Source organism: Anser cygnoides, chromosome 11 (assembly GCF_040182565.1).
Source record: "Anser cygnoides isolate HZ-2024a breed goose chromosome 11, Taihu_goose_T2T_genome, whole genome shotgun sequence".
NCBI lineage: Eukaryota > Metazoa > Chordata > Aves > Anseriformes > Anatidae > Anser > Anser cygnoides.
The window spans coordinates 17,165,010-17,191,572 of record NC_089883.1 but is presented as its reverse complement, the minus strand read 5'-3'; the positions used below and the strand labels follow the sequence as shown (position 1 = coordinate 17,191,572).

At 37.9% G+C, this 26,563-nt stretch overlaps 1 protein-coding gene across 5 annotated transcripts; it reads right to left on the bottom strand.

Moving 5' to 3' along the window:
• Positions 1-579: 579 nt before the first annotated feature.
• On the bottom strand, positions 580-20,475 carry LOC106033793 (threonine--tRNA ligase 1, cytoplasmic-like). Of its 5 annotated transcripts, none has more exons than XM_013177551.3 (23): positions 20,428-20,475; positions 18,804-18,887; positions 17,818-18,002; positions 17,347-17,470; positions 16,080-16,201; positions 15,116-15,233; positions 14,422-14,486; positions 13,996-14,074; positions 12,980-13,126; positions 12,709-12,807; positions 12,190-12,356; positions 11,490-11,652; positions 10,682-10,819; positions 10,373-10,450; positions 10,171-10,271; positions 9,461-9,565; positions 8,606-8,678; positions 7,774-7,888; positions 4,562-4,660; positions 3,609-3,766; positions 2,849-3,023; positions 2,210-2,285; positions 580-938 (listed from the first exon to the last, which is right to left on the bottom strand). In XM_013177551.3, the coding sequence occupies exons 1-23, from the start codon at positions 20,458-20,460 to the stop codon at positions 773-775; spliced, it is 2,670 nt and encodes an 889-aa protein (XP_013033005.3). In that variant the 5' UTR covers positions 20,461-20,475; the 3' UTR covers positions 580-772. The 5 variants fall into 5 exon arrangements, with proteins under 5 accessions (XP_013033005.3, XP_066860041.1, XP_047916226.1 ...); XM_067003940.1 differs by lacking the exon at positions 20,428-20,475 and adding an exon at positions 19,326-19,609; XM_067003941.1 differs by lacking the exons at positions 580-938; positions 2,210-2,285; positions 2,849-3,023; ... (1 more) ...; positions 4,562-4,660; positions 20,428-20,475 and adding exons at positions 6,680-7,651; positions 19,326-19,610.
• Between the last annotated feature and the right edge of the window lie 6,088 nt (positions 20,476-26,563).

The window sequence follows — 26,563 nt, the reverse complement described above, 5'->3', positions numbered from 1 at the left end:
CTGACCGTGGTACTTCGTCCCCAAACGCAGCGCTACGAGTCTGAACTGGATTATATTGGTTATATTCCCCCACCCCCTCCCCTTAATTTTTTTTGTAATTAACTTGCAAGTTTGCTAGCACAAGAATAAAAGTACCTTCCACTCGAACCCAAGCTAAATACAGACATCCTGGCATAATCCTAAAAGGTATTTCATTTCATATTTAGATTTTAGTGTTAGTGCAATGTAATCCTATAACCTCGCAGTTTTCAGTCAACAAGTCACTAAGCAAATGTCTTGCTATGCCCCAAAACAGAGATAAACGTAATTAAGATCACAAAACAGGGTGCTCTACATACTGCTAGAGTACCTTAGGCAAAGAAATTATCCTTCCACAAATACAAAAAAAATATATTACTGACATGTTTAAGTAAGTTAAACTCAGAGATACAATATGAAGTAAACAACTCGATATTCAAGGTAGCTTACATCTGTTTTGATGCTTGACAGACCATCCAAGCTCAACAGTGCAGAATCCAGCTAGCTGTTCAACTTTTTTCATAGAAAAATAGCATGTCCATAAAAGAAAGGAAATGAATGTCAACTTAGTGATCCACTCTTTTATTTTACCTTAGTTAAAGGCAAACTAAGTACAGATACTGTACATTAAAATATATGCACATAAAAAGAACAGCTGTTCTTTGTTCTAACTCAACGGCTCAAATTTCTACGTTCTTCTCCTTAGAGCCTTTTCCACACAATTACTCCCCTCTGAAACATGTTGCATCTACATTTAAATATAAAGAGAACCATCTGCAGGTCCCACATAGCCCACACCAATGAGTAGCACATCAATTAGTGTCCATATTCCAAGTCCACCAAAGCTGAAGAGTTTTCCCAGACCTTCCCGCCACTGGCCCAAATAGAAACGATCTGCTCCAAATCCACCAAGGGTGATGCTATAGGAACGAAAACAGGATTTAATGATTTTTAGCTGAATTCAATTTTTGTGATACACTTTTTTCTCTGTACTTCTTTTCTGTTGCAACTTTCTGATCAACCTACAAACTGATGATAGTTCTGTTTTACATTGTGCAAGAAACTTATTTTTTGTACAAAAAGAGATGAGTCACCAAGTAAGCTTTTGGATAAAAAAGCATTCTTAGCCAATTAATATTATCCAGAGACTTGAGTTTGTCATTCATGACAAGCAATAACCACCAGAATTCTCAAACATAAAAATCTGTCTCTCTACTTTTCTAACCTGGCAGAAACTTAAACAAACAAACACACAAGCTATAGAAACACAGAACCAAATGGTACACTCGGCCCCATGCAGTATTCGTGCAGTGATTAATTTCTCCAGCTGGTGGTACAGTGAACAACTCTTGCTATAAAGGAAAGTGTGTTAGATCATGTTCTTAATCAGAGTGTTATTATATCTTTGTCTTAGGGAACACAGACTCTTACTACCTAATTTATCATTTCTGAAGTACTAAAATTTAATGAAAAAGGTAGTACGAGCAAAGAACTTCATTTACTTTCAAATCACTATTGTGGTGCTCTAATGGCTTAATACGTCAAAAATCACCTAAACAGTTTATTTCAAAACTGCTACACTGGTCTCTTCCCTAATAATTTAAAAATGCAACAATCTTCCCTTTTAAAGCACTTCTAGCTGTAACACTTTGTAAAGAAGTCTTAACAAGTGTAAGCCAACTATACGCAGCTCAGTGGTATCTATCAAATTCAGAAATAGCTGCTTTCATTTCAGATGCCAAGAAGTAATTCGGTTAATTTTCAGCCCTAATTACTTTAAGCATATTACAAAGGGGTGGCAACATCGAAAGTGTACAGAATTTTCTGAGCATTATACCTCATTTGACACCATACAGAATAAAAGAACACACGTCCTCACTACTCAGAAAAAAAGAATCACTTGTGAAGCCTAAGAAGCATTTGCACATGCACTGGAGAAAGTACATTGGATACAGAAATAGGGTAAAAAAAATATTTTCTTTCAAGCTCTACTTAAGACAGCAAATATTGTAAATGAAATCTTCTGGCATCATATGCCTCCAAACCCTAAACCAGGCTATATTAACTATGCGGTACTCAGTACACCATTAAAAACACCCACTGAGCAGAAAAGCAGACTGAAGATTTTATACATAGTATGTTTATAATAATACACATTTTAACTTTAAGTTCTCTAATAGTTCTTGTGTACCTTAGCGCCAAGGCAGTAGACCACTTATAACCTCCAGTCCAGTTGCAATAGAGCATCTTTGGAAAGACTCGATTACCTAAACATTAGAAAACGTTCAAACCTTAATGCAACAGACAAAGATCACGTAATGAGTAAGAACATGACATGTGAAGCAAAAGCTTACTGTATTTCTCTAACAAGAGCCTAAAAGGGTTGACACTAATTGAAACAAGCACTGTTAAAAATGCCTATACTCCACAGTCCCCTGTTCCATCAATCTTTCTCTCACACCAGAGAACATGCAAGGTAATTGAACAAATAAACAGGAAACATTTAACTACCTGGGGGAAATCAGCATGACATTTTTAATTGTCCTGCTGAGACATTTGAAATTGCTTCTATTAATGTTGTCCAAATTAGTTTGATTCATAGAAGTGGACAAAAATAAAACAGACCTATTTCTCTCACATGAAGGTATACAATCAGTGCTAAAAAACAACATATACAATTAGGTGTCACTTTTAAAAGTAAAAACTAAAATGTAACCATAGAAAAAATAGACCAATCAAGATACTGTAACTGCTATAAACAACCATTGTGTTGACCCTCTATAAAAATATTAAGACATTTTAGAACAAAATCTCCTTTACCCTGCCTTACCTAAACAATGAATGTGATCCCGCACTGTACAAGTGGCATTGTATCGCTGTCGTGGACAAGAAACCGTCATGCAGTTTGTAGAATTGGTACATACATAATCCGTTGTTGCAAGCTGCCAGCAAAACTGGCACGTCATGTTAATTGTAAAGTTCTCCTGCTCATGGTTATTCTGATCCTACAGAAGGACAATATTATCACTTCATTAATAATACAAAAAGGTCAGCATTCAGTATCAAATGACATTTCATAGACGGACATTTTGAGCAAAATGGCAGTTACTCGCTCTTTACTACCTCCGTGTTCTATAGAAAATCAACATGAGAAAGCTGACAAAGAGGTATTCAGCACAGTTTTAATATTATTGCTTCCTCTAATCTAACCGAAGCTGCTGACAAATAGCTTGTTCTCACTTGTTCTGTCTCATCCTTAAGATCAGTTTGTACCTTTGATTTAGCCTCCCCATTCTCAAAATGATTCAGTTTTCATTGGTCAGCAAGCTGATTTAACTCAGTCATGTGGCTGCATGACAAAAAGATCCAATGCAAGAAATACAACCCAAAGAAGGGGAGATCTGCCTTTCCACCAACAGCCTGTAGTTGAATCAGATTAAATGTATTTCAAAACTGTTAATCTGCCTATGTAAGAGTTCAGCAAACTCTTTAAAAAAAAATAATTTTTTTAAAAAGATTTGTTTTATGACAACTTGCCACACTTCAATTAAATTAATGAAAATTGTGTTTAAAAGTAATAGGTTACTTACAACACAGTGAACATGTGGCTTGACTTTGCAATCAAAAGTGGCTGGCTTCCCATATACACAAGAATAGTTTGTGTTACACGTCATACAGTCTGGTGGCAATCTACTGCAAAGTCCGTTACTAGGACATTTAGTCACATAAGATGGAATTTCTGTACTTTCTGAAAGGTAAAATACATTAATAAAATTAAATAAAACTTTAAAAGCATATAGTCTCTCTACATATACACACACACACATGCACTGACAATGTGCACAAGGTTTTCCTTACTATACAGCGAACAGAATCCAAGTTATCCACAGGACACAGCAGAGCAACCTGCAAAGATCTTGAGAAGCTCTGTGCAGGACAGTGCAGCAACACCACAGAGTACAACACCAGAACAGTGCTTAACATGGGTTAACATGGAGTGTCTTTCAGCTGGTAATTCTCAGCAGAAGTAATCAGTTTTGGCATAGAAACAGGCCCACACATGTAACCTCCCTTTGGTTCAGGACTAAGTTAACAGCTTTGTATGTGTTCATACACAAAATCACCTCTTAAATTGTTATCTGGCTGAAACACTGTTACCTAGATGTGCTCTTCAATGATTTACAAAAACTGTAGTTATATTGGCTAAGGAACAGTAACAACTTCTTGCAGAATGTGTAAGTCTTTCAAGAACTTCTACCATCCAAAATGAGTGTAAAACACATGAACCACAATGGCAGTGTAACTAACCATTTTCTACCTGTAATATTTTATATGAACAATCTAATTATATCATCCAAATTAGTTGTTAATGTCATTTAGAAGTAATTCTTAATGTGTTAACACTACAATGTTTTTTAATCATGTGATAGAGTGCACAGGTTTCTCAGACAGAATCCAAGGACTTTAGTACTGGACTCACGACTCAGAGGAAGAAGGCCCACAGAACAAAAAAAAAATAAAAAAATAAAATATAACATTGTACCTGTTGTCTTAAAATTGGGAGTATTTGTACTTGTTGAAGTAAGACTTTTTGCAAACGTAGATTGGGGCTGTGAATGCTTCGTGGTCATCAAAGATCCTGCTAAAAAAAAAAAAAGAAAAATGATATTTTTAGAATAAAATCCATCAGAAACAGTTTGATTTCAGCATACTAGTTCCATAATACAATGCAAAATATAACGACAAAGAAAATACATACAAATATGGTTTCTTGTTTTACAAATCACAGGACATTCACGTTAAGACGAGCACTGGAACTGATTCGTTCCTTTCAGACAAGTCACGTTTGTTTCAGCTCAGCCTCATCCCTCTGGAGGACTACACACATCGCCCAGCAAGCCTACTTCACGCTGACTCGGTGCCGAACAAAGCCTCCCGATGGCGCAGTGCGAGGGGCCGGCTGCCCACCGCGGCTGCGGGGCCGTGCCCGGGGCAGCGCCCCTGCCGCCCGCGCAGTGCCGGGCAGAGCTTTTGCCCTCACACCTCGCCCCTCGCCGCGGAAGATACCGCCGCCCTGCCCCAGGAGCCCCCGGTTCCCGGCGGGAGGTCACCGCACCCTCCCCGGCTCGGCCCCGGGCTGAGGGCAGCCGGGAGCACGGCCCGCACCGGCGGGCAGGGCCGCAGCCCGCAGCCTCCCGCAGCGAGCCGTGCCCCCGCCCGGCGCCCCCGCCCGCCGCCGCCCGGCCCCGGGGCGCTGGGAGCAAGGCGGTGCCAGCACCAGGCTCACCGCGGCCAGAGAGGACGTAGAGCTGCGACAAGAAGAGCGCGAGGCCGCCGAGCCGCCGCAGGGACCGCAGCCCCGCCAGCGCCGCCATCTTGTCCCCGCCGCCTCCCCGCACGGCCCGGCCCTGCCCGCCGCGGGGCGGTGACGGGGCGAGGCCGAGGCCCGCGGCTGGGAGGGGCGAGGCAGGAGCGGCTGCGGCTGAGGGGGCAGCGCCTCGGGACGGGGCGGCCGCTGCAGCACCCCCGGCACAGCCGCCGTGAGGGGAATTAGCTTGGAGGGGGAGCGAGGCGCTGGAGGTTTATGCGCGCCCTGGTACAAGACGGAGAAAATGGCACAGCGAGGGGACACAGCGCCGCAGGCAGCCCCCGGCCTGACCTTGCACTCACATTTGACCCTGGCCTCAAAGTAGAGGAAGAACCTGCTGACCAAAAATGGGCCCGCAGGAGCAATAAATAAATAAATAAATAACAAAGATTTGACTGAGTCGGTTACCAGATCCACCATCTCCCCCTCTCACAGGGCAGGGGGAGATTTTATTTAAAAAAATAAATAGCTTCTTTTTTACTGACCCTTCTTCCAGTACTATAATCTTTTCAAATTTTATTCCTCAAGATCCTCATGATGGTGGTTAGCACTTCAGACTACCTCTCATGGATAGTGCTCTCTTTCCCCTTCCTTTACGTACCTGTCCTTTTCTCTACATACGTCACCCTGCAGAGCACGGATTTATACTACTTCCTTTAATTTACAGCCTTCAGTGACCTCTGCCACTGCTGCAGTTTATCTGAAAGCTGAAATGGCTACCACAAAAATCTGTGCTAAGAAGTCTTGTATTTGAAAATCCTAGAAATTCACTTTTTTAAAAAAATGAAGGTTTTAATTCTGGAGTCTAAACACATCTTACTTTATGTATGGTAAACAAAACATGAGATTTCACACACAAAAATATATTGTTAAAAATGGTACCCCACATTATGAGTTGAAGAGAAAGCTTTCCCAGCACTTCTTCCTTTTTTTTTTTTTTAATTGGTTGATAATCAGTTGGCAAAAATTGATTCACAAGACTAACACCATGCCAAAAATAGGCCCACTGAACATAAGTCTGCACAAGTGGCAGACAAAAGGGAACAGTAGATTTGTATTTGTAGGACATTTGTGTATCAAACTACCTTCTGTTTCATTTCAGTGATACGTGAATCATTAACTACAGTTGTATACTTTACATCACTGAGTAACACTGAGCAAGATCTCAGCCTTGTTGCTAAGAAAGGGCATATGAAAGTGAAAAAAATAATGGTTAAAACTCACTTCTAAGAAAAAAAGATTCAATTGCTTGCATCACTAACTTTAAGTCATTTATAAGCATAAACAATTAAGTCAGATAAATATAATCAATTTATATTCCATCATACTTAAAATGAAAAACAATGAACATTATGTCACCCATACCTTTTTAGCACTCAGTATCCCAAGCAAGCAAATCAATAAATTACATACAAAGGTTTTCCAAAGGTGAATTTAGTGGGGGTTTTTTTGCTTGTTTTTAAACAGCCAAACAAACAGCAAACAGGCAAAAATAAAGCACTTTGCACACACAGATATAGTGGTTAATTCGACTTCATTCTTGGCAATCACATTTATAGCAAACAGCCCACCAGCCCATTCAGTGCCTTCTTTCACTGAGATTTTCAACAGAGATGCAGAGATTTTCAGCAGAGAAGCTATTTTCCTCCTACTCCAAAAATACATATTTGACATAATTTGGAGTTAGAAAAAAAAAATGAAACCCACGGGTGAAGCTTTGGATTTCAGGCCACATCAGTTAGGCAACTGCTATGTGACTGAGGTAGTTCAGCAGCAGTAGCAGCAGCCAGCACATTTCCCTGCCTCCTGTTGCTTGAATTAGTGCAGCTCTGATTCATTTACACAGTCAAATAAACATATTTTAATACAAGTGTAAGACTTTTTTTAAGAAAAACCTCTGCAACTACCACAGATTGGAGTCCCACAGGATTGTTAAGAATTACCAGTTGCATTTGTATTCTCATGCTATTCTTCAAGCACCAACATTGCTACATTTCCTTGTTTTGTGCACCCATTAGCTGCAAATTCTTTCAGATGAGCATTACTGCTGCAAAGGAGGAAAGCAACACTATTTCACATGGGCAGCTAATACATATTTTTTTTCCTAACAGCAACATTAGAATTCTTCTTCTGCATTTGGAATATGTGAATTCTTAAATTTCTTTAGTTTTTCAATAGCAGAAGATACTGAAATTTCTCCATGAACCTTGTTGTCTCTTGTTCTCACATTGACAGCATTATTTGCTTTCTCCTTTTCTCCAACCACTGCAAGACACATCAGAAACAATATTAAACTGACAACTTACTTTACAAAGTGAGTCTAGGCAAACTCTATACTCAACATTAAAACTTAAATGATATTCAGAAACATGAGATACTGAAGTTACCTAAGATAAAGTTATATTGAGCCAGCTGTGCATTTCTAATTTTCTTGTTTAACGTGCAGCTCTGATCTAGATCCACATCTGACATAAATCCTGCTTCAAAAAACTCACTGCACACCTAAAAAAAAATAAAATTACTTTAACATTAGTGTATATTCTACAACGTGATCTTGTACATACTCTAATCCTTCCAATAAATCACATAAGTGCATAATTTTGCTGTTATGAACAGTTGTTTTAATGAAGTCAATTAAGTTTTTTGAAGAAAACTGCACACACCCTTAAGGGCATGACAAGACCTCAAGGCTTAACAATTCCTTGTTAGAAGGAATACAATATAATATCCGTATCAAACATTTGCTAATCTCCTCAGACAGTTACACTGCTGAATGCCAAAAAATGCATACTCAGTCACAGAAAGAAGAAAAGGAGAAAGGTGAAGGAAGAAAACCATTTATGCTTGCACTAAAGAAAAAGGGGGAGGAGGGGCGAGTAGAAAACAACCCTGCTCAAATGTAATGTAGTCAAGAGTATAGACACTGGGAATATGTCTACCCCTACATTAAGCAGATGGTTCTATAATGAAATATTTGTTAGAATGTAAGGCATGTAGCACAGAATATTTTTTCCCACAACTAGTTATGAGTTATGTAATGGTAACAGAACCCAAAATATTTAGTTATATTTCCCTTTCTCAGGTTGAAGCAAGTTTTAGAAGGTACAGAAAAATTCACCTGCAAATGACTTCCAGATTATTAAAGCATTCATTCTTTGTTCTAGGACAGCTATTTAAGGAGGTATTAAAATTGCTTGCTACGAAAGGCTCTACTCTCACCTGCCGTGCATACTCCTCAGAAGTAGGTCCCACAGGCACAACCATGACCTGCCGTGGAGACAGCCAGAATGGCCTGGCAAGCATGACAAAAAAAATATGAATGTCTATTTTACATTTTCATTCATATCCATGGAAATGTTCCCCAATATTATTTTCTTTATTTCATAAAAATACTTATTCAAGTTAAGGATGTTGTATAAAGTTACCTTCGTAATTGCCAATTCATATGAAATAGCAAATAAATTGATTCCAGTAAAATGACATAGGCAGAACTTTGACCTTCTGTTCACTTTGTGATTTCACAATTTTAAACAAAATTACAAATTTTCACATAATTTTCACTTTCGTTTTTTATATAACTTGATAGTACTAGGTGGACAGTCTGTGTTTGAAAGTGAGAATTCACTCTTCCTTAATCATTCGATCCATTAATGAAGAGAGAGCTTTAGAGCTAATTCAAGATGAAGTAGAACAACCTACTAATGAAAAAAATTCTTGGCATATCTATGCTAATTTATGTCTGTATAAGTAACTACTTTACATATGCCCATTTGTACATTTTCCCAGTACAATAGCATGATTTCTGAGGACAAAAGGAACAAGTAAAATGCAAAACAAACATGTGCAATTGCAATTGTTATCTCATAAAACTCAATTTCTAACCATGAGCTAATAATAGAACAATACACAATTCTGACTGTAAAATTAGACTTCTTTTCTTGTTATCTTACCTAATTTTGAGAAAACCCTAGGGAAATCATTCTGCATTACTATAATTTATGGGACATTAGGGAGGATCTAAATTTTCCAGCTATGCTGTTAAACATATCTTAGAACTGCATTTGTGCCACATACCATTTTCCTCCATAATTTTCTGCTAGAATAGCTATCATTCTCTCCACAGATCCCAGAATAGCTCTGTGAATAATCACTGGTCTTTTCTTATCGTCGCCATCTTTACTGAAAAAGAATAAGAAAAGTTCAAAAACACACTTCTCTTAGATCATGCACACACAATCCTACTAATTCTTTCGATTCTACTAGTCATGGAAAAAGAAAGCTAGTGATTTATACTAGGCAAAGTTTGCCATTTTCATTAATAACATACTTTAAGTGACCTAGGCTTCTAAAGGAATATTCAATAATCACAGTGACTTAAAATAATCACGCCTGTAGCTACTGGCATGGGCACATGTTCCTAAGTTTTAAAAGGAGACACAATGACTAGGCTGAAAGTGAGTACTGAGCCACATGATCAGTTGTCTTGATAACTGGTAGACAAGACAGATCATCAAATTTTCCTAAAATCAATGGCATTTACAATTAAAGTCAGCTATCGTTAAACCACTATACTGTGAAAAAATGTTCAAGTTCATGATTTAGGCCTCTCACAGATGTTACAGATGTTTCCCCTCATAAACCACACAGGCTACTTAGATGCAGACAATTACGTGCACAATAGAGCATTAATACATTTCAGTTTATGGGAATTACAGATCATTTTTTGTTTCTGTTTTTTTTTTTTTTTAAGTTTGAAGAGGAAGATAAGTAGCTTAATCACTCACCCAACGTAAGTAAGATTAAATCGAATGGGTAGTTGGAAGTCAAGTTGGATAGTAGCACATTGATGGTATCTGCCAATAGCATCTTTAATTTTAATATCAATCTGTGAAACAAATTAACACAGTTACCTGATACAGTTTGTCTACATGTTGTCTGTATTCTTGTCCATCGCCCAAAGTTGTATTAAAATACTGATTCACTAACCTTAGGACCATAAAATGCTCCATCTCCTGGATTCAACGTCCACGGTGCTGCGAAGTTATTCAAGCTGTTTTGAAGTTGCTAATCACAGAAATGAAAGATTTATTAACAAACAAACAAAACAAATAACACCACACTTCCTACATGTTTGATAGTTTTCCAACATGTATTTCTATTAAGGACAATATTCAGCATCAGATTTATACAATTTCATTGTTCAACATGAAAACTTAAATATCTACTTCTATCCACTTTTGCAAATATTAATATTAAAAGATGTTTTGTTTTTGTTTTTTTTTAAATATTAATTACCTTTTCAGCATGATCCCAAATCTCTAAATCTCCTAGATATTTTTCTGGTCTTGTTGAAAGATGCAGTTGAAAGGTAAAGCCAAAGACAGCATAAACTGACTTCAAGAAATCAAGACAGCCCTTAATTTCCTCTTCAATCTTAAATATAAGCAAAATAAAGTAGTTTGAAATGAAAATACAGGAAAAAATTTTTATTTACATTTATTTACATTAAGATATAATTGGATTTGCTGAATTCTTCATAATCAGAGTAAGAAGCTACTAAATAAAAATGATCACATATGAAAATTACATCCTACAAACCAAATCAAAGTAAGAGAAAACTGAGGTACTTCAGTTTGAAAGCAGGGAAAGAAAAGTATATTTTTGTTAGGCTCAGGCTTCCAAAGCCTAATTGCATGATCTGGGTCTTCACTGAGAATTAAATATTTATTCAACAATTTATTCAACAATTGCCATACTATGACAAGTAAAACACGATCAGCAGCTGTTTTGTTTTTGGAAGCAGGGGGGAAGATGAGGGAAGGAAAAGATTTTACATTTTGGGGTTGTATTTGCCCAATACATATTTCTCAAGGGAAAAAAAATACATATGCATTATACATATATATAAGACTAAGAAGGAAGCACCTAAACCTAACACAAATATCAAATGCAGCATTATGTTATAAAACACAAATGATGTAACTGGAGTGAAAATACTTAGGGAATCTTTGGGGAATTTGGGAGATACTTTGGGGATTTTTACTTTTTTATGTCAGTCTCTGTTGGAGAGGTGGGATAGCTTTTTTGTTTGTTTTGTTTTTACCTGTTCTATTGTGCAAAAGATGTGAGCATCATCTTGTTGGAAGCGCCTTACACGAGTCAAGCCACTTAAAGTCCCAGAGAGTTCATTTCGGTGAAGAACTCCAAAATCTGCAAGTCTAAGAGGCATTTCCCTCCATGACCGTGGGCGATGGGCAAACATCAAGCTAGAAGGAACACAACGGAGCCCTGCTTTTACATTTCTTAAAGAAGACTTAAGACAACACAGAAACTAATGATCAATATACATAGTATTTGCATTTTTAAGCATTTATTCATTCAGGTTATCCTCATCAAAAAAGACAGGCAAATGGAGAAAGGAAGGTACTTTGAAAGTCTTGCTAAAGACCACCTAGAAAAAAAAGTGAGAATAAAATCACAACTTGTTAATCTGTACCTGCTTTTGACACACCGTATCCCATGTCCCTCTCTAACCAACATAATTTGTATTTGCTACTGGTACAGACTAGTATTATCTCACACAAACCTAGCTCATTTAGTATAGACTTACTCTTAAGATTTTCCTACAAGAATTTTATTTGGTCTCCCTTGTGACACTGTCAGGGAGCTCTCCGGACTTACTAGTTGCTTAGTAATCTACTGCATACTTACGTAACATGTATCGATACTCCATTTGATTTCCCCTCAGCCCCACAAGGGATAAATCCAGTAAAATAAGAAGGTTTTCAACTCAAAGTACTAACCAATGTCCTGGACAGTTCATCGGTTTAAGGGCAAAAGTTTCCTTCTCTATCTCAAAAGAGAACATATTTTCACTGTAGTGCTGCCAGTGCCCAGAAGCTTCCCAGAGTTTACTGTTGAAGATATTTGGAGATACAACTTCAGTAAAATTACGCCTACGATATTCCTCCTATAAAACAAATAAAACATTTAAAAGATGATACAGTTTTCTACAAGCAAAAGCCTGATTTCTTTATTTTATTTTTTAACTGTTTTCTTAAGATGGCTGTTTACTGGGAAAGCAAATGACTACTGCACATGTAGGTTTCACACATCTGGAAAAAGCATGTTAGGTAAGAATGCTTTCCTATGTCCTGTTTCTGAAAAATGTTTGAGCTGTAAAATCCTAGGGAAAATCTGGCATATGTTTACATACATAGATGCGTCTCTTTCCAAGGACAGCTCAGTGTTATGAATAGCTTATCACTTAAGATCAACAATCAGCATTAAACTTGTTTGAAATTAAATCTGTATATACTTACTCGTATGAAATCTGTGAGTGTGTTATAAAGAAAGGCACCCCTGGGGAGGAAAAAGCAGCTTCCAGGACTCAAATCATGAAAGAAGAAGAGTTCTTGGTCCTATGTAAAAGCAAAACAGAGTTCTGTAACACTCCAGATATATCTCCAGTAGTTAACTGCAGAAAATGACTACTTCACACACTGAGACTTTATTCACAAAAATGAAATATTACAGCAGCAAGATGATTTCTAGTAGTTTACAAACTCTCAGTAACAGAAATTAATAGCATACCTTTCCAATTTTCCTATGATCCCGGTTTCTAGCTTCTTCTTGGAATTTTTCCCATTCCTTCATCATTTTATTATCAGGGAAGGATATTCCATAGATTCTCTGCAGAGTTTCCATGTCAGCTTTTCCCTCCCAATACGTAGAGGAATTCTGATGCACAAAACCCATCATTTAAGATATGCAATATATTATCTCCGCAAGAGGAGGAATAAACACTAATGCATTCAAATACTACGCTTTTTAACTTGGGAAGAGAATTACATGCAGTCAACCAGCAGATATTTATATTAGAGATACTTCCAACGCCTTTTAGTCAGCATACCTAATGCAGAAATCATAAACAAGAGTCACTGATCAGGTCATACTTACTCTACTTAGATAACATATTTTAACTAGCGTCATGTCATGTTTTATTATATCACATTGTATCTTCTAAAAAAAAAAAAAATGACACAAAAGCCAGCACTTGTTTATGTTTGAAACATAATGCAAAAGGGGAACACAAATGACAAAATGAAAATAACTCTCACAGTTATATCCTAGCTGTCTGACAGTCCAACACCAAACCCCTGCAACTCACGAGTTCCATAGACTTGAGTTAGAAAGCCAGCAGAAGCAAATATGATGAATGTTCCCAGGAGGTCTGTCTAACATTACCAAAATTAGCATCTGCAAGTAATTGAAACTACATACTTCCTGCCAGCACTGCCACTTTTTAAACAGCAGCACTTAAGTCTGCCAGTGCCCACTTTGCCTCCCGTACCTGAAAGACTCCATCTTACAAGGTCAAAATACTACTGATTTTATTTTATATTGATTTATCATGAAAATACAATGGTGCTGAAGATACTAACAGCCATAAAGCAGCACTGCCACATTAGCTTTGCCACATTTTCAGAATAAGCAAAGAAAACAATACAAAAGGACATTGGCATAATCACTTCAGGAAAAACATATAAATAAATCAACTGACCAACTTATTGTAGTTAAGATTTTAAACACGACTCATTTAAACTTACCTTAAATATTTTAAGGGCCTTAATTTTTCCAGTGTGTCTCACATGTGGACCCCTGCAGAGATCGATCAGTGGACCACATCTATATATCAAAAGAATGTGTTTATTTCAAAACAGTCCAACATTTTAAAATGCAGTCACTAATGACATCCAGTGATCCGATTTCAGTGGTAACTTATTTTAATCTTTTTATGGATGAGGCAAGCAGTGAGAGGTAGATTTGCTATTTGCCCACCAATGGAGACCTGATCTGTCCTACCAGAGAAGGAAAATATCTAAATTTACATAAATAAGAATATTATTTGTAAAGTCCTAATTATGCAAGTATAGAAATTGAAAAATAAAAAACAATTTTTCTCCTCTCAATTTAAATGCAATATACATAACTGTATAATTTTTTGTAATACCTTTTTAATTTATTTTGTTTACCTGTATATTGTGGTAGTTGGTGTGTTCACCTTCTCATTAAGTATACGACACTTAAACTTGTTATACTGTGTGGGGAAACATAAGAAGTCAGGAACAACATTATAACAGCTACTAGAAGTCTATTCTAAAATTATGTATTAATGCAAACACATCAGTAAAAGACCATAACAACTAAAAAGTCACATGATCACATACATATATGCAAACATTCAACATCCTTTCAGAAGAGTTATTAAAAAAGGGGAAAGAGACCAAACATCTTCATTTCCCTGACAGCATGTTAAACATGGGGATAGCATCTGAACACCTCAAAGCGCTTCTGAGAGTCAATTAAAACACAGTACAGTGAGACTGGTAATATTCACCCTACAAAAATGGAGGACTACGTACCAAAGCTTTCTTTTGACTCATCTCTGCAAGATAACCAGAATGAACATACTCCTTTTGAGTACGAATCACTCTATAATCTCATTGAGCTTAAGGTGTTTTTTTTTTGCAACAATAAATGGTTTTATTATTGCTTGAAAACCTCCTGAACACTTGAGAAGAATAGGAGAAGGGCAAAAGGATGCTACAGTTTTTCCTTGTTTTACCAGAGAGTTGTATTCTGATGAGTTAGTCAAATGCAGCATTTTATAAAAGTTACATTTTAAAATATCATTGTATCAGAATCACAGCTACTCCAAAGATTTACCTTAAACATGTCTAATAGGATCTCCTTTTTGACTTCCAGCCTTTCAAAAGCCTGTTTCTCTTTTATGATATTTTTACAGCGGTTCTCTAGTGCTGGGAATTCAGTACTGGATACACCTCTAAACAAACAGAGGAAGGCAAAACAAATACAAGTTAATTATTTTGATATTCACATCATACAAGTGCCCACTTTCCAGTGGTCTCACTTGAAAAACATGGGGTATGTTGTCATTTGCCACAATATTGTCTTAGCTTCTTATATTTAACCGTACTTTTAGACACTAACCTCCAAAATACAAATGGTATCACCCTGAACTATCTCACTGAAATCAACCCAAAATAGTCTTTGTTTAAATGTCTGGAAGACCATTTAGGTTCAAGTATATATGATTTAAGGGAAAAAAAAAAGGCCAAGCCCTACTGGAAGAGCTAGTTTATCAGCTGATGCAGATTTAGCATTCTCCCTGACTACAGGGAGATAAACCAGGAAAAAAACAGAATTGTAAAGCTGCACACAAGGATTAGACAAGCAGTAAACAGCAATATGAGTTACGTGCATGTGTGCCATTTCTACAAGTGCCTACGTCACATTTAAACCAAAATCACATGGTTCTTCAAGGAAGCTGTCTCTCATGAGCTTGAGAAAGTTTTACTCAAGCACTCTACATTTTTTTCATAGAGCATTCAACAACTGCAAGTCTTAAGGAGCAGGTGTCTGAACACCGCTCTTGAATTTAAATATATACACAAACATACATATCTACACAGTTTCTCCCTCCATACACCACACATCCCTGGTACCATGAAAAGGGCTAACCTGTAGGTTTTAAACCATACTAGAAACATGTGATTTTACTTTTAATATGCAGAAGCATTATAAAGTAAAAAACCAAACAAACAAACAAACAAAAAACTTTAGTACAGAGCTTCGATACTGAGTGTTAAAGTTCTTAGTGATTTTTTACCTATCTTCAATGTACATGTCATAGTAAAATCCATTCTCAATTGGTGGTCCGTAGCACAAGCAGCCCCCATAATAACCTTCCATAGCCTCTCCAAGAATATGAGCGCTTGAATGCCAATAAACCTGCAAATAAAATCAGATGAGCATGTCATGGGGTCATTGGCACTATATTATTAAAAACAAAAACCAAAACAGAAGCATGGCTGCAGACGGGAAAAACACTGGAATCAATTCTATTTAAATTCTGTGAGAATTATATCAATTTTCTGTTCTCATTTTTAACTATGCTAAATATTTATTAGACATTTATTAATGTGGTAATTTCTTCAACCATACACTGGCAGCTGTAGCATTAAAACCTCATCTTATTTCAGACTGAAACATGATTGTACCTCTATACAACTCAGTCACCGTACTAAATGTATTTTGTTCATTTACAAGTTATTTTCTGGTCAGTTAAAAGTCTATGCAGTATTAACCACATCCAAAGCAATATAGCCAATTAAGTTGCTGTTGTTCACATACAATATGTTTATTGACAAGACTGTAAACCACATTATGTGTAATGTCAGAAGATGGGAGTCAAAAACTCCATAGATCAGTAACTGTCTTATGCTCTAACTCCCTATTAATTCAGACCACTTAATAGCCTTAAAGGCTCATAAAATGCCTTGAGCAAACTTCATCACATGAATAATTTTTTGATAAAATGAAGTCTAATTACAGTGCATAAAGATAAGCACAGGGCAGCATTTGAAACCCACAAAAAATCCTGGGCATGTCACTAAGCGTATTTATAATTTAATTGACCAAGATATGCCTACTTAAGTTTCTAATAAATATTGCTGAAACATGGAGGCATACGTTTCATTTATGACTCAAATGGGATATTGGACAATTTTTAGAAAACTCTCAGACAACCTCAATGTTGCCTTCAGTGTCTGATCTTCAAAAACACTCAAACCAGAGAACACGCATCTTAGAAGGCATTAAACTGTTTCAAATTAGCAGACACATCTAGACATTATGTACAAAATCTGAATCTCAGTTGAGAAATAACCTGTTTATGTACAAGAGGAAAGAACAGTAAGATTTGTTTCACCTATAGATTACAACTAATTTATATCTAATCATCTTTGTCAAATCATGACAAACATGACTTCAATAGTTTTTTGGATATTTTTAATTCAAGATTTAAAAACCGTAACGCTGCAACCAATTTCAAGTCATTAATTCTTTTAATCAAGTAAAAAACACTGTTTACATACAGCTTGTGCTTCTTCATCATCAAACATAAGCAGCTCCAGAGTACAATTTCCCTCCAGTGGACGATCCAGGTCCCACAGTTCACCATTCACTTTGGCTATGACTGCATTTGAAGCCAACCCTTGACTAAGGAACACAAATGATGAGGACAAATTATTTAGGTTCAAATTTGCAAAAACGGTTATGTTTCTAAGCCCTGTGAGACCCCACCCAAGTTTTGAAGAACCTAAATACCTTAAATTTTGGTTTCTTCTTTTTTTTTTTTTTTTTTTTAATATTTTTCTACTTTTAAAGCATAAACATTTGAGGACTTGAGATTTCATTCAACTGTTTTCAGTTCTGGAGATCTACTTTAAAACTTCTACAGTTAGCCAGTAACTCACAAACCTTTACACATCTCTTAATTTCTAGCAGTCTCACTAATTGTTGTGTTTCTCACCCCAAAAGCACAACTCCTTCAACCTGAAAGTTACCTGATTCCTACAGCTAATTGATATGGTGTGGTTTTCCATGATTCCCCTTCCACTGTCTTTCCATCTGTCAGAATAATTTTGATAGGTTTGCTCTGGTTGGCTGCTCTGTAAGCTAGCAAAGCATCATGTTCTTTCTTCAGTGCTTCATAAAGCTTCAGTCTGTCTTCTATGAAGCTTGGCTCATGCTGTAGTTATAACAAATAAATGAAATCATACACAGCAGTCAAAAATTACTTGCTAGAGAAACTGAACGAAGGGGTATACAGTCCCAAAACATTCTTAGAGGTTCCACCTGAGATCAGAATTCAGTGTACTGGAATTTACACAAACATGCAGCAAAGCGTTTGTAAATAATTATACAGAGGATAGTCACATCCAGCTTGCTGTTTTAGAGCGACTTTGCAATATTCCAATGCACCTTCATCCATCTGGGTCTAAATGGCTTTCTTTGTAAGCTTGACCTCAAAGGGAAGCCCATACTCCCGCACAAGTTTTTATTTGGTTGACAACACAGGAAGTTCGGGTCATTCCAACGAGACCTCACTTCAGCCAGTCCTTGCAGAGCATCAAATCCAAGTAACTCAAGATAGTTCAGGGGAAGTTTCCATTAATCTAGCATAAAGTGAATTAAGATCTGTCAAACTACAGCTACTGCTGCCAACATCCTCTTTCAGTCAGTCATTGTGCGCACTGTTTAACTATTTAAGAAACGCCGCTCTCTTTAGGAAGCATGGGAACCCGACCCTTTCTTCCCAGACCACATACTGTTGCTACGTAAAAAGTAGAGATCTAGGGATGCATGATGAAGCTTGTAGATAATACATTTTTTTTCAATACGCAAGCTATAGAAAGTCTTCTTCCCAAAACCTGGGATTTCAATACAGCAAAATAATTCAGATTTCGACCTCTTTCCTGAACCTAGCCAAACAATACTCCTTTAATTATGAGATATTATTTAATAATAATAATAATAATAAACCACTTACATCACTCCTGTGTCCACTGACTTCATTTTCCTTTTCCTCTTTATTTTGATTCAATGCAACAGTTGGACTTTCACTAGAGCCTTTCTAAAAACAATAACATTAAGTATATCACTATGCTTTTGAGACTTTCCGCAGCAATCCCTGAAACAAAACAAACCAGGTCAGCCCAGCATCAGGCCCAAAAGACCCTTTCAGCCCATTAAGGGACGCGCCTTAGCACATAGGGATGTCATTTAGAGCACCACGCAGGCTGCGACCTTCTGACGGCCAGCGGCCCCAGGCAGGCCGCTGACCGAGCAGCCTTCTAACACCATTTCCTCAATATTCCTACTTCAACCTCCATCACCTGATGCTCCCAGCAAGACCCTGCGCGGTTTAAATGGCCCAACGCGCAGTGAAAGCAGGTTGCGAACGGGCTGGGACCGTCGGGAGCGGCCTCGCTCAGCGCACAGGACCGCGGCCCGCCGCCGTGAGCCCCTCTGCTCCCCGGCCCGGCCCGGCCCGGCGCGCCCCGAGCGCTACCTCGCCGCCGGCCGGGGGCTCCGCCGGCGCTGCCCTGGCCAGCTCGGCCGCCAGGCTGCGGCGCAGGTGCAGGAGGCGGTATCGCAGCTTCTCGTTCTCGGCCCTCAGCCGCTGCACCTCGGGGCTGCAGCTGGCGGCCGAAAGCGGCGCCCCGTTCTCCTTCAGGCGGCCGACCTCCGCCGCCAGCCAGCGTAGCTCCTGCTCCTGTCGCCACAGCCGCCGCACTGCCGCCTCGGCCGCCGCCATCTTGCGCGGCGGGCCCGGACTGAGGCCACCGCCCCGCTCCGCCTCCCCGCCCGGCCCCGCCCCGCGCCGCCACACACGGGCGGGCCCGGCCCGGCCCGGCCCCCGGAGCTGCCCGGGAGTGGTGTCCCCTTGGGGGGGCCGGCAGCCGCCCGAGGGGAGCCGTGCTGCGGCCCGCGCTGCTGCTCCCGAGTGGTGGTCAAATAACCAGTGCCAGAGGTTATTTCTTGTGGATGTTTCCTGTTTAAGGCCAATTTTTGTGAACATTCTATTATCATTATTTTTGGAATATACAATGTCAGAATAAATTAGGCGGTCTGAAATGAACAGCATCCTTACATAAGCTGCAAAACTTGGGACCTTGGCAGCAAGGTAAATCATCTGAAGAGCCTTGAGTTTCTGCGTGGCTAGGACTGAGAGCTTGGAAAGATTGTGCATCTGTTGCAAGTTCAGTCAGGCTGCATGGCTTCGTTTACATGTCATTGCAGTTAAATCCCTCAATTCATTGACCCTGGCAAAACAACAGTTCTTCACCACAAAACTTCTATTTCACTGTCTATTTCCACATATCTTTTTGTCCCAATTACTCCTTTGTCACCTTCAATTTCTCTGGTTTCCTCCCTTAACTGTACTTCACTCCCATTTCTCAGTTTTCAGCTTCTCAACACATACTTTCAAACTTCTGTCATTATATGGTACTCAGATTTTGCAAAGTATGGATTTTTCTTGGAATTCTGATAATTACCAAATCAGAATGTTGGCATTTTACTCTCCAGTTTACAAAACTGGAAGTAACTACACAGCAGGTAAGGAGGGAGATTCAAGTTTCATTTACTGAAATAACAGAAAAGCTTATCACCTTAAGCTGTAGTGGCTGAGGAGGCTGATTCATAAGATGCTAACATATCTGGAGCTACAGGATTCTTCAGGATCTTTCTACCTGCTGAGATATGACAGTATTAATATTAGAAGAACTACTGAGAACAACAAGCTGGAGAAAAAAAATAGCATGAGGTTTGATTGAGAACATGAAGAGAATGGGGGTTAGTATTTGTACTAACCTTACGGAGGTTCGAAAATCAAAGGAAGTTTTAGGAATTAAGCTCATAAAAGAGCACTTACTTTAAAAGGTTGCCTAGAAGATGTTCCAGACAGGTTGGCTACTTTCTCTGCCTACTGCATATTGCCCACACACAGCTAGCTGTACTACGTGGCTACTAGTTAAGAACTCAGATGCCTTTCACTACCTAACTTCTCCCCAAGTGGGTCATCTACTGTGTGGTGTGTGATACCCTGCAATGCATAAGTAGCTGTACCAGAGTAGATTCCAGATGATTACAGAGGCAGTGACAATCCCATTGCTACGGTCAATAAGCCATAATAGTTTATAAGGGTGCCATTAAAATAACATGCAATTCCACTCCTTACTCCAGACAATATCACATATGAGGCTTGTTGTATCTACAACCAACCACAAGGTGACAAGCAATGTTTCCAAACAACTGCGTGAAGCCTGGCTAATTGATTGTTTGGCTGGTAATACACATAATAAAATTCCTAAACGATGAAGTGGTCAACGGTCATCTTTAATGCTGACTGATAAACACTTGCAACTTCAGAAGCAGAAGCAGCCTGACAGGAAGATGCAATGGTTGCTTCTTATGATTGTGAGGACAGAAAACATTATAAACCTTATTTTCCTAAAAGATTGGCCAAACGTTCTTGTTTGCTGCACAATAGGTAAAGTACCCTTAAGGAATACTGCAGGTAAGGCTGTACAAGTGAGGACATGGTTGCATTACCCGTTGGAAGTAATGAAAATAGAAAAACTAGACTAAGAAATGGGAGGAGGCAGGAAGTACTCATAGCTTTTCTAGACAGAAAATTTGTGTTGACAGAAACTATGAAAACAAGAACAAAAAGTCCATGTATTAAGCAGCATTTGTGTAAGGAAGCTTATGTAACGTGACCTTCAGTGAATGATTATCAGTGGCAGAACACCTCCACAAGGATCGCAGTAATCACCGCTGTTAAACTTGGTTCATGAAATAGATGCTACTACCGTGCTTTATTTTGCTTCGACACAGTTAAGAGATATAAACATACAAAAATGTTTCTATTCTTAACAGTGGCATGTATTAATATTCATTAAAAAAAAAAAGTAAAAATTCCTGTTCTGTAGTCTTTCTTTTTCTTATCTTTCAGATATAGGCTTGCACTATATTTACAGAATCATGCTTTATAAATGTATAATTCTATTGCATTATAAAGTTAATATTTTATGAAAGAGCAAGAAGTGGAGGGCACATACTGTGATTTGGGTATGGTCTCTGAGGAATACAAAATTGAAGTGTACAGAAGACACTGTCATGTAGCAGCTTGTATAGATTATTTCAGTTTGATCAGCTCTCTTCTTGAACGAATTACATTTTTGCAAAGGGATATCTTTGAAGATCAGTTACAGAATTAAAAAGTAACAGTAACTAAGCAATTCTCAGTCTCATCGTTACGGTTCAGAAGCTGTTAACAGTTGTAAAGGGCTAATTAGTGTAACGTAATCCTCTTAGGAGGCTGCAGGCACTGAGCTAGATTTCTTTATAATTTGTATGTAGGCCTTCTTTATTCCATTAGAATTACAATAATTACAGACGGCAGTATGTATTTGCATTCTATCCATCCACATTATATTTATTTTGCATACTGAAGACTGCATAAAAATGCAGGGGTAGCATTTTGTATTAGTATTTAAATACCGAAATGTTTGGAAGAACAGCCAAATCTTGGTTTTATAACTGTACAAAATACACCAAAAGAGAAAATGAAAATAGGAATAAGTGGCTTTCTGAAATCCCAAGCAATCAGAGAAAGAAAATACTGGAGGAGCTGGATGTGAACAAAGTGCTGTCATATTTGGTTTACAAGAGAGTCTTTTCCTTGGAGGAATACAAAGACATTTGGTCTCAGGAGAGCTACAAGAAGAGAACTGAATATTTTTTAGATAAACTCTCTTTAAAAGGCCCAAGTGCTTTCTCTGCTTTTTGTTCCGTTTTGGAGGAGGTCTGTCCTAACTTGCTGACATGCTTTCTCCTTGGCTATGAAGGTAAGGTCACTGTCTGCTCTGAAATGCTTAAGTGTATATTGGTAATGTCTTGGAATCCTTTGACACTAATAGTTATCTGCTATAATTAGTGTTTACTTTCCCTCTTGCACTAAACAAGGGAGCATATTTGTTCTCTGTATGGTTTGTATAAAAGCGAAAATCATGCAAAGGAAAATTTATCAAACAAATAGATGTTATTGTTATTGAACATTGTTGTTGAACATTTAAACTGATAGCAAAATACTGTCTATTAATATTGCTGCTATTAATGAGTAACATCAAGGTAGGGAAAAGGATTCCTAAATACTACTGACGAGGCTTAGCCGAGAAATACAACGCTGTTTTAGTTTCCATTTCTATAATATTTAAAAACAGACAATTTCGGTAGTGAGTGGTCTCTTTCACATTTTTCTTGTGAGTTGCATTATTTTTTATGCCTGTCTACGTAAACACTTGCATGAAAAATATTGCATTATTAAATATCAACAATACAATTGAAGTTAATCAAAATGTTATTTGGACATCAGGAATTACTCATGCATATTTGAGAAAAAATATTTTGCTAGCTGTTAACAGTGATAATGTGAAAAAGAACATGCAGTGTTTACATTTATATCCTAGTGACCTATTTCTTTATTTTTTTTATGTCTATTATATTCCAAATTTGAATCTTTCAAGTCATTTAGAATTTTCTCAGTAATGATAACAGGGTTGTGTTCAAAGATTGTGTATAGAATTTCTTTTTAGAATTTATTTAAAATACTGTCTTTTAACAATCCATTCAGTAACAGGTTTAAACATCATGGTATTACAGATATTTACAAATTAAAAAAAAAATAAGGCCAAATAATATAAGGATTTTCACAAAATAAGTCAGAAAAAATTAAATCTAAAACCATTTTGACCTTTAAAATAGCTCTAGTCTGTGTTGTGTCTTGAAAACTTGATTACCTTTTAAATTGACCGTTAGAGATCCAATTGCTCTAGAAGGCAACAGACATTTTACCATAATTTACTTATGAACAGGTGTCCACTTAATGTATCTCTTCAAGATTAATTTACGGCACAGTTTTATGGCAGTCACACGAAAATGAAAGCATCAAAGGAGATTCTCAAATGTTCTCGTGCATGTTAATACGTTTAGACTGCACTTTACGGCTAATTTCCAGTTTTGAAAAGGCTGCTTAGGGTGTTTTCACACTATCATTTTTTTGAAAAAGCATTCAGATTATAAATATGTTATAAATCCAAGTCTTTGAGAACACATATTTTCAAGTTTTGTCTTTCTCTAAAGTAACTGCAAGGACAGTGCAGGGAGATTTTTCTTTATACCACCTGAACATTTTATGCAGGAGCCTGTCGCAGAACAGACTTAAATCTTCCAGTGGGTACAAGGTTTGGGGATGAATACTATTCCAGAGGGTGGCCTCTGCAGCTGGGTGCAAGTCAAGGACTCTGTGTCCCTGACAACATCATATCAGATACAGAGAAAAAAAGGAGAAAGCCAATGCTGCACATTTCTAAAAGAGTAAAGATACTGTTGGAACAGTGTCCCCAATCCATTCTGTCTGTCTGTGCCTTGTGTAGGCAGAAAAATGCCTCAGGCTGCCTTAGCTCATCCACTATTACTCTCTTTCCTCCTTCCCCTCCTCCACTAGCATACATAAATGTGCAAAGCTAATTTTAGAATCTGTTATTTCTAATAATCTACAAGATAGCGGGAAAAAAAAAGCTATATATTCACACACATAATTCATGCACATAATCTGTTTAAATTCACACATGCATATATTGCAGATTCAATTAAATGCATTGCAGATTCTCATGCATTGTGGATTTTTACAGATTGATTTTTGATAAACCCTGTTATAAGGTACAGAGGAAGGTATGATGATAAAGAGCATTGTTTATTATTTCCATTAAAATAATTATCTTCTCTACCCTATAAAAGCTGATTGATAAGACAAAGGAATCAAAATGGAAGGAATACTCTCTGGTTCAGATGCATGGCCACAAGTTGCCATGCCTGAGCTAGCTAACTGGTTTCAACACCCAGCTAATACCGCAGTTGTGTGCCATCCTGTCCACCATGTGTGTTAGAGACTCCCTATTTCAGGCTGACTGAGCACACACAGTAGGATCAATCCACATTATTGATCAAATGCATCTACAGCAGGGAGCAGTTTCTGTTTTCTGAACCTGCCCATGTTGGCAGATATGGGTATTTTAATGTTTCCATTGTCTTCGTGCCCTACAGGAAGAACCATTTGGCAGATGGTCGAAATGTGGTATGGTTCCAAGAGGTCACTCCAAGAGGTTTCTGGACTAATGTAGTTCCCTGCAAAAACTGTAAACTGTGCTAGTGAAATGTGACCAGTGAATGATGTACTTCAACACAGTTGATTTAGCACCACTTTGATCTCCTTCACCTCATTATTTCAAAGAATTACACCCACAGTAATTTAAAGGGTGTTACAGCAGTATTTATTCTTCAGGACACTGGTGACCTAACCATTCTACTCTTCTCTTATAAAATTCTCATTATACTATAAAGCATGGCTCGTAGTAACACCACAGGGACAAATATTTGGTTGTTACTTGTCCACTTGATACAGTAGGAAATCAATTCTTCATTGGCCAGGCAGGAGTTTATGTGGAGTAACAATTTCAAATTTATTTGCAAAATTCCTATATATTAACTCTGACCTGTACTTCTCAAGGCTATTGGAAATATGTATATGGAAAAAAGGCTATATATAAAAGGTCAAAAGAAATTATGTTTGCCAAAAACTGCCATTTACCTAAATGCAACATCAAAGATAGCACCACATCATACAGTAGGTGTTTGTTTGAACTATGTAGGAACTATTAGAGAACTGTCTTTATTGTTATCCAGACCGTAGGCATAGCCGTTTCCCAGCGTTATCAGAGCAAACAAAACTGAGGGCTGTATCAGAGATGGAACTGCATGAAACCTGTGAGATGAGTGACCAAGAAGGAAGCCCTTCTGCTGAGGAACAACTGAGTCGATCGTTCAACAAGTACAGGTTAAAATTATCAGTGTCATGATGTTTTTAATGATCACAGTATTTCCTGTCGCTTAATTTCCATGTATGTGCAGTACACCACAGATGCTTTCAAGAAGTTTCCATCTGCATCCACTTTTAATTAGCGTCTGTAAACTACAATGCTATTTTGTAACTTACTATCTTTTGATGTGATGAATGCTGGGGGTCACCTAATGTCTTTGCTATGGGTATTCAGCAATGATGTCCTGTATTGACGACACTGCTAGTTTTCAGTGTTTGAGGACTATGTACATGCACAGAAGTATATTTGACTTAAAAAGGAACTTGCTTGAAACGTGAGAGACGACCTAAGTTAATAGCAGAGTTCCTGTTAATTTGATTTAAGAGGAACAGTAACTGAGAGAGACCTATTTAAGAACATCAAGTAACTTGATAAATGCTGGATAGCAGGCATTAACTCCTTACTTCAGAGACTCTAACCTAAAAAGACGACACATAAAACTTTGGAAAGTACCAAAATGATGTATTTTATGCAGACAGCATTCAGTTCAGGCAATTGCAATTGTGTGTTTGGAATCATGCTTTGCTTAATTCGATGAGGAATCTAGCTGAGAATGGACTGAAGCTCTCAATAGTTCACCTTGAAGAAATACTTTAGATAATTTGCATATGCCCAGGCAAGGCGGAAACACGCCTACTGAGGAAAATGTTTGAAAAGTAGTTAAAAGCTGTACTGCTGTTTTGATGCATCAGTAGCATATAAATGGTAAATTTAGAAGCCTTAGTACCTTTGCATGTCTAGTTTAGTTTTGTTCAGTTTCAGCTAGGGACTGGATTATGCCACCTTGTAGAAACGTGGTAAAATT

What these genes read in the sequence shown, in the direction of transcription:
- LOC106033793 (XM_067003940.1), bottom strand. Translation starts at nt 19,571, where the DNA reads ATGGCGGCGGCCGAGGCGGCAGTGCGGCGGCTGTGGCGACAGGAGCAG. An exon ending in CACTCACAGATTTCATACGA is followed by an intron (nt 12,357 to 12,708) that starts GTAAGTATATAC and finishes TTTGTTTTATAG; the next exon opens with GAGGAATATCGTAGGCGTAA. An exon ending in GGATCACATTCATTGTTTAG is followed by an intron (nt 2,286 to 2,848) that starts GTAAGGCAGGGT and finishes TCTAATGTTTAG; the next exon opens with GTAATCGAGTCTTTCCAAAG.